General features: G+C 39.6%; 1 protein-coding gene across 2 annotated transcripts; it reads right to left on the bottom strand.

Annotated features, from left to right (window-relative positions):
* Positions 1 to 802: 802 nt before the first annotated feature.
* hapln3 (hyaluronan and proteoglycan link protein 3) lies at positions 803 to 7151 on the bottom strand. 2 transcript variants are annotated; one of them, XM_008410742.3, is made up of 5 exons: positions 6568 to 7151; positions 5707 to 5852; positions 3717 to 4106; positions 1703 to 2005; positions 803 to 1629 (listed from the first exon to the last, which is right to left on the bottom strand). In XM_008410742.3, the coding sequence occupies exons 2-5, from the start codon at positions 5837 to 5839 to the stop codon at positions 1352 to 1354; spliced, it is 1104 nt and encodes a 367-aa protein (XP_008408964.1). In that variant the 5' UTR covers positions 5840 to 5852; positions 6568 to 7151; the 3' UTR covers positions 803 to 1351. The 2 variants fall into 2 exon arrangements, with proteins under 2 accessions (XP_008408964.1, XP_008408966.1); XM_008410744.3 differs by having other exon boundaries at positions 5707 to 5847.
* Between the last annotated feature and the right edge of the window lie 924 nt (positions 7152 to 8075).

Raw genomic sequence — 8075 nt, 5'->3', positions numbered from 1 at the left:
CGTGAACAGACCGGCTCTGTGTGGATGTGCTGCTGCGTCTTTGGGGAGAGGCGTGCTGAGATACGAGGTCATGCGTAGCAGCATGTGAACAGCGATTTACGTTATTTATTCATCGTTCTAGTCACTGAGGAACATGCTGTAGATTGAAATATAAAGGTGTGTTCTGTATAGGTGGGTGTAATGTTCCTTGTCCTGTTTTATTTTGGAAAAGCTCTTTACTTTCTGTTTGCTCTCGCTCTCATCTCTGAGCTCCTTTTTTGTCTTAGTATTTTAGTCTCTTTCATGCAGACGAGGATTAGGGCCACTGGATAAGAAAAATGGCTCCTTTTTCTTCAGAATTATAACTTTTAATCTTAGAAAATTAAACTCAGAATATTGTGTATTAGGGTCACTGTAGATAGAAGGGAAAAAATGGAGAACATTTTCTAGGAAAAACCAGGACATTTCTGAGCTCCTATCAAAATTTGCTAGAAAAATTTTTTTTTTTAAGATTAGTCCCTGGCATTTTGTGGAAAAAAACTTGAAAATTATTATTGGCCTCAATCTTCTTCCATACTTTGACATTGAGTTGTGGCCTGTTTTGTGTTCTATTCCTAGTTTTTGGTTCTGTCGGTTTTGTAAGGGGGGAATTTACAAGGCACTGGAAATTAGGAGCATCAATCAACCTAAATATCTGCTATAATTTTGTCGTCTTGTTTAAATTTTTCAAGCAAAAACAGTCAATATGATCAGTATCTAGAGTTAATACAAAGGGGATAAATTAGTTTTGTACAATCTTGCTTAAATACATTTGGCAAGTAAATATTTACAGAAGAGTTTTTATTCATAGAAAATATCACAAATGCATAGACAATACAAAAAAAGGGCATGCGTTTGACAAGAACTCGGATTCTTCTTTTACAAGGTAATTTTCTATATTACAAGAACAGAGTGGCTTTGTCATTCGTAGAGCATCGTTCATTAACAGCTTCACCACAGACATATGCTAAAGCAATTCTTTAAAAGACAGCGCCCATCTAGTACCGAACAATCACAGTGTAGAAATCTGCAGACGAAAGGTAAAACTGTACTAATATCCTACCAAGCAGCTGCTGCTGACTGGTGTTAATGTGAACGATAAAAGAAAGTATTTGTGGTGCTGCTCCAAAAGCTGTGGTGGAAATTTTCCACATAGAAGATGTAAACATTTCTAGTTTTTTGGGGGGGGTTGGATGATTTTCTGCTTTGTCCCAGAGACGTTTCACCAGTCATTGAAATAAAAATCTTTTAAAGGTCGCATTGTCCGTTCTAAAAAACAAAGATACAGGAACCGTCTTCTTGTCTATTTGGATCCAGGTTTGTTGTAAGTCATCTATCGGTAGCAGTACACGCCGAATTTCATGTGTGGAGCCGGGAACCCAAAGCTACGCACCCCTGGCTGTGACGTGCCACAGTTAGCCCTGGCGTTTGTGATAGGATAACGCACGCTCCCGTCGGCCAACCAGCCTGCGTCGCAGCGATCCAGTCCCTTCAGCTTCCATGCGGCGTACAGCTGGCCTACTTTGGCAACCCGGCCCCCGTCTCTGGCACAAGCGTGGCCTGCTTCTGTGAAGTTCATCCGTCTTGGGTGGTTTAAGTGGTAAATGATCCCTAGAACAGAGAGAAGAGTGATCAGCAAAGACGGATACCTTTAGCTGCAGACCCGGCGGGTTTTCATACCGACCCTTCATGGAAGCCGAGAAGCAGAAAGCATCAAATCGGTGGAAGAGGCGGTTTTTTGGTCCGTAGCTACGGAGTCCGGGAGCTGAACTTTCACCTCCGCAGCCGTGCCGTGGGGCGGTGATGGGGTACTGCACAGTGCCGTCGGCCAGCCAGCCGGCGTTGCACCAGTCCAGCCCGTCCTCCCAGGCCGAGAGCAGCTGCTCAAATGTAGCCAGAGTGGCGTCTTGATCCAGGCATGCTTGCTGGGCACCAAAGAAGTTCAGATGGTAGCGTCCTTTCTGAGAGTGATAGGGGAACACAACACCTACAAAAGAAAAGTACTTTACAACTCAAATCCTTACAATTAAAAACAACCTACATCAATCTCATGAGCAATAGTTTTATCATCAAAACCAGAATTTGTTAACGTGGTCTGCAGACTGCCTGGATTCCTCAGGTTGACAGACCTGAAAGAGTCTATCAACATTAACAGGAGTTTATCATGTATTGCTTATCGTGATACATTTCTTATTCTGGTCATTCTCATATATTGTTGTCATGATAAATTCATGATGTTTAAAACCTCCAAAACCATCAGTATTGGGATTGTTACTTTGCCATAAATGTGAAAATATGATTACATGCAGGTATTGTGCTCATCTTAGTGATATAAACCACACTTCTTTATGTGACTAGTGTCCTAAATTTTAAGCTTTCCATTTTAAGCTTTCCGTTCCATAAGCAAACACCACTTTTAACTTGCTCAGTTTAGAGTCACAGACACTACATGTAACACTGATTTAAGACACATTTCCACTTGTGTGTTTTATAAAATAAACATGTTTCCACCCAGTAGTGGTTCTTGCAGCAATGTTGCCCTGAGCAAGCCCCTCCTTCTGTAGCTACCCAACCAATAAAAATGCAAGCAATTATTAGACAAGATATATTTAGTTTCTAGTTATTGGGCACCTCACCCCTTTCTAACGGCACCCTGGGCAGTTGCACATATAGATCATATAAAAAACAAGCTGCCACCATTCCCGCCACATCTTATGACTGTTGATGTGAGGAGCGGCCATGTTGAAATGCGAAGTCAGCCTTACAACTGGAGGCAGTGTGAGTTGCTCCCTGTTTCCCAGTGGGATTTCCAAATGGGAAGAGATACAACTTTGGCTCATTATAAGCAATGAGCCAACCGAATGAATATCAGATACAGAGGTGCTCTTAATAATTAGTAATCATATTTCCAGACTTTCCATACAAGATCTGATTATGGTTAAAAATCTAACATTACTCATCTAATTAAACTTTATGTTGCATCTACACTTTATTGAGAAAATATCAACACTACTTGAAATTGTTAATAATTTTGTTGTATTTCACCCACAAACAGGACACCTTACAACTAGTTTATCTTTTAGAAGTGATCTGATTATTAAACAGAATATGCATGTGTGTGATTTAGTCACATTATAAATGTAGCTCTGTTTTGTTTGTTAGACAACATTAGTAAAGAAAAGGCATCATTTGTCTGCTCCTAGATAAAACTGACAGTGAGGCGAGGAAAACAATTACAGAGAATATTAGCTCATGGTGATCCTGAATGTATGGAACTAAATTGGGAGAAATAATTCAGTTTGTAAAAAATAAATAAATAAAAATAAAAAAATATTTTTAAACAAACAAAAAAATTAAAGCTACTTCAGATTCTATGTTGTTTTTACTTTTTGGGTTTAAAAAAAAATTAAATTACATTTTGTATTGAAGCTGAAAACAAACACAAATTGGGGGGGGGAAATCTAATAAAGGAGCTCTGAACATGCTTTGCAGTTACAAATCTTTTTCTTTAAGTTTCAAAAATTATTTTTCAGTTTTAATCAAACATACTACGGCCCCAAATGAGCACCATACAGATGAGCTGTGGTTCTGTCTGTTAATATGCCACACATTAACAGATACAGACATACATTCCTTTACTGTTCATCTATACTTTATGTTTACCTCAGTAAAGTACATTAAACTCCAGTGTATCTCACCCCTCAGCTCCAGCTCCACCGTTACGCTTTCATCCTCCAGGCCATCGATCACTTCGCAGCGGTACCGCCCGGTGTCGTTCAGCTGCAGCTCATTTATCACCAGAGACATGTCCCCTGGAGCCGAGCGACGCAGGCGCACTCGGCCTTTGAAGCTGCCGTAGCTGCGATGGCGGTTGCCCATGGCGACCATAACTTCAGTTTCCAAGGCGAAGGCTTCGTTCGTGGTGATGGAGTTGGCGGGTAACCTGGACCATTTGACCCGGGTCCTGCGCGGCGCGGTCAGTTCGGGTTCATAGCGGTAGTGACAGGGAAGGGTGACGCTGCTCCCCCTGGTGGCCGACACCAAATGCTGGGGCGATTCCACAAGAAGGCGAATCCCACTGAAATAAACTAATAAGACAGAAAAAAAGATTCAAAACACCAGGGTGTGTTCAGAGCTGTTTGTGAACACATGAAGCGTTTTTATGTTCATGGAAGGCTTTCAAAATTCCGTTACTTTAAACAAAATGAGCTGCTTTTGAATTAGTTGGTATTAAAGGTGCAGTATTATGTGTTTTCCAGGCACATAGTACCATTTTATAGCATAATCAAGTAACTGAGTTAACTTAAGTTGTTTAAAAAATGCTAATCATATCAAACAGGACTTAAAAGAAATTTTACTTCATAATTTAACGCCTTGAAATTGGGCCTCTGTCTCTTTAAAAAAAATCCTGCTCTTCATGAAACTCTCCCTTCAGGAAGTCATCACATCATCACTCCTCAACATTTAGCAACATTTTTACCAGCGTGTCATTGAGAGTAGCTCCTATAATGAGCTCAGCAGATGCACAGTTCCACCAGGTGTTTGCTAATTTGTGCTGGCTAGTCTAAAGGAGCTGAGTGGGGGAGTCCTGGGGTACGTCTGCTGTGAGACGGAAGCTGCAGAACTGCAGCTCGAAGGCAGAGCTAGGTTCACCCAAGCATTTTACACAGCTGAATGGTTTTGATTAAAGGACTTCTCAACCGTAAAGGCATGAGGCCTTCAGGCTCCATTAAATTAATTTTGAGAGTTTAATGGAGACTATTAAAAATTATGCAATCACAATGTTTTTATTGAATCTTTTGTTTTTGTAGAAATCAGTTTCCACTTTGACAATAAAGGGTATTTTGTAATATTTTTTGGTCAAAAAAGTAAAATTCTGTTTACTATAATTAATTTGGAAAAGCAATAAAAAGAATAAAATATCCAAAGGTTGATTACTTTTGATAAGCATGTTAGAAGAACAGAATGGTGAGGTGTGTAGTTAGCATAGAAAAAGGAGGAAATTACCATCCACTAATGTATTTGAATCTGTTATAATTCTTGCATTTAGCAGAACTTGTATCTATTGAAAAATGCTTGTTTTCTTTTTCCGTTTTGTAAACGAAAAGTTGATTAATTTTTAACCTGCAGTTGTTAATTGAATTATTTTTCTTTTTGTATTTGTATGCAAAACAAATTGAAGACAGGAAGGATTCTCTTGGTCTTGACTTCCTGCTGTGCAGACACACAGGAGACCTCTCCTACATATACTTTTGACACAGATTAACAGAGTTAAAATATATTTCCAGTGATTTAGAAATGGGTAAAATGCTCTGTTATTGTTTTAAGATGTGCTCAACTCTTTCGTTCTTCACAAATCCATGATATAATTGCTTTGTGTCTCTAGAAAAGTTGCAGAAACATAAACTCAGGCAGTAATTAAGGGGAAAGGAGGATAAAACCACATCCCAAACACATAACTAACATACAGGAGATCAACATCACTCACTGGAAAACTGTTTAGATAACACTGGCTGACTGCCTGAGCACCATTAATTATAGAGTACTTTGTCTTCCCACCTCCAGGTCCTTTCCAGCCTGCCATCTTACAATCTGATCAAAGGTTGCCTGTAGCTCACCTGACTCCCAGACGAAAATATGCAACGCCTTGTCATTTCATTTAATCAAAGACCCACAAAAAGCACCTACTCTCTCCGTTTCCATCCCCGTTGCTGATGTCCTGGTAGTGAAACCCGTTGTTGTAGCCGAAGGTCCTGCCCTGGCCCCAGGGCAGCAGCAGGTACAGGCAGGCGGCCAGTAGGGGGCGCGAAAGATACAGCATGACGCCGTCTACACTGAGGCGAGGATGGGAGAGAATAACACTCTTTACTCAACTCATTTTTATATCATTTTATGGCATACCAATTAACTTAATGCAACAGAAACAGATAAAAGAAATATGAGAAGTAAAATAAAATTAGCATCAATGCTAAAGGTTCTGTTTGTTAAACTGAAAACAATGAACCAACATAAAATATGCATTTGATTATAATTTATCTCCGGTTGTCATTCTATCAGCAGTGAGCAATTTGAGCATAGTAAAACAAACACATAACCATATTGGTGTAAAAATTATACTTAAATTTTGGATTTATAAAGAAAAATAAAACCAAAAAGATTTTTTTAAAGATTCTTACCGTTTTGCAAATTACAAAATAAGGAATAGTAAATAAATAGAAAGGATACAGCTAGTTCAATTAGACAATATACGAGGCTTTAAAGACGCAGCAGGTAGATTAGGTGTTTTTAAAGTGGAGGTATTTCTTGTCGCAGGTTACTTGGACGAGAAATACATCGCAAATGTACTAGCTACTGCTATAAACATGTCATTGCCCACCATAAAATGTATTTTTTGAAAGCAATTATGTTGCGTTATAAAACAGCCACGGTTTTTACCTGAGCCCCCAAACAGTAAACCACATTAAACACCGGTTTAAAGTACAAAACGTGCCAACTATCAGATGAAGAACGTAAAAAAATGAAGTCCGTCGGTGGGGAAATGTCACTCACAGATAAGAAGCTGTCCGTCCGGAGCGACGTCAGCTCAGTTCATGTCCTCTTCATCTTCTGCTGCTCCTCTGCTGCCAGGACTGTCCTGCCATCCGCACGAGCGCGCGCTGACGTCACGAGCCCAGGCATCCCCTTTGAAGTGGGGAGAAATGTTTAATGTGTGACCTTACCTTTCACGCGCCCGTGCATGTTCAACTAACTCATACCTTTGAGCACAAACTGCACTGACGACCCTACAGGGCGACTTGTTTAAAAAGTTTTACAGGATAAATCTAGATTCTGACAAAGAGACTAGTAAAATCAATAAACAAAGGTGAAAGTAAAATTTCAAGCTATTTATATCCCCAAGTCCAAGAAGTGCACGCAGATCCGATCAATTCATTGGTTGCTATTTGAAAAGGTCATTTTTCCCCCACTAAGAACAAAAAGCAATTAACAGCCCAGTGAAAATTCATGTATTCCCTTACAAATTTTTTGATATTTTTTGTCTTACTTAAATCAGGTTAACAATTAGCTTCCATTACCAAGAACACCCGAGTAAACAACATTTTTAGAACCAACCTAGCCTATTGTGAAAACACAGTTGCCCTTTGTGTTAAATCATCAATTGTTTGATTAAACATAAGTTCAGTTCAGTTTCCAAGAACTCTAGACCTGTGGGACTGATTATGACCTGACTGAGAAATCCCTCATCGAACCTGTCTGACAACATGAAATATGCTAGCAGAAATGAGAAAGGGGCATATCTATTTAAAGAAACTGAAGACCTCATGAGAAAAGTTGCTCAGTTCTACCTGGAAAGGATTACAAATCAATTTTATGGCTTAGGCATGGCAGTGTACCAAATATAGAAAAGACTTACAATTGGTAAGTCGTAAGAGTGGCCAGGTTTCCAAAATTACTCAATTTTTATGACAAAAATTGAGCATTTTGAAAAGTGTGTTTCAAGCTAATTATGGCCTGAAACTAACATAGATCCTTAGAAAAACAATATCATCCCGACAACTCAAAGATGGTGGCAGAAGTGTGATGGTCTGGGGGTGCTACAACAAGAATGAATGCCATTTCGGTTTTATTTTGGTCTGCACTGTTCATAAAGAAACAAACAAACATAAAAAAACAAACCATGTCCAAACCATATGAGCATAAGGTCTTTAGTAATTAGCACAAAACCACTTTGATCCAAGCGTTGAGAGTAAAATTTTCCAATTATGGTATTAGACCTGGCATGGCATTTCTTGGACATCCAGATCCCGACAGACCAGGGAAAAGTAAATGTGATGAACATCTGACAGAGGTCCCCATTCTGAAGTAATTCCTCCTGCAGAGCTTCCCTCATGTCCTGATGGTTGTTCTTGACTTGTAAGGTGGATTTTTGGGTTGGACCTAAGGGAATTCTGGAAACCTATTCCACACCTCAGGAAAGGAGAAGCGAGACTATACAAGGGTGTGTTCAGTTTAGCCTGCTGACAAAGATGGGCGATGTTATCAAGAGGTGAAAGAAGCAC

The sequence above is a fragment of the Poecilia reticulata genome, chromosome 6 (genome assembly GCF_904066995.2).
Source record: "Poecilia reticulata chromosome 6, P_reticulata-male-v2, whole genome shotgun sequence".
Lineage (NCBI taxonomy): Eukaryota > Metazoa > Chordata > Actinopteri > Cyprinodontiformes > Poeciliidae > Poecilia > Poecilia reticulata.
Note: the sequence above shows the minus strand (reverse complement) of the source record. Positions and strands in the feature narration are given on the sequence as shown.

Bases quoted from the DNA above. Each gene is read 5' to 3' on its own strand.
- hapln3 (XM_008410742.3), bottom strand. From the start codon at position 5,839: ATGCTGTATCTTTCGCGCCCCCTACTGGCCGCCTGCCTGTACCTGCTG. The intron at 4,107-5,706 runs GTAGGTGCTTTT...CTGTCTTATTAG, and splicing joins CGGGGATGGAAACGGAGAGA to TTTATTTCAGTGGGATTCGC. The intron at 2,006-3,716 runs GTGAGATACACT...TTTCTTTTGTAG, and splicing joins GGTGGAGCTGGAGCTGAGGG to GTGTTGTGTTCCCCTATCAC.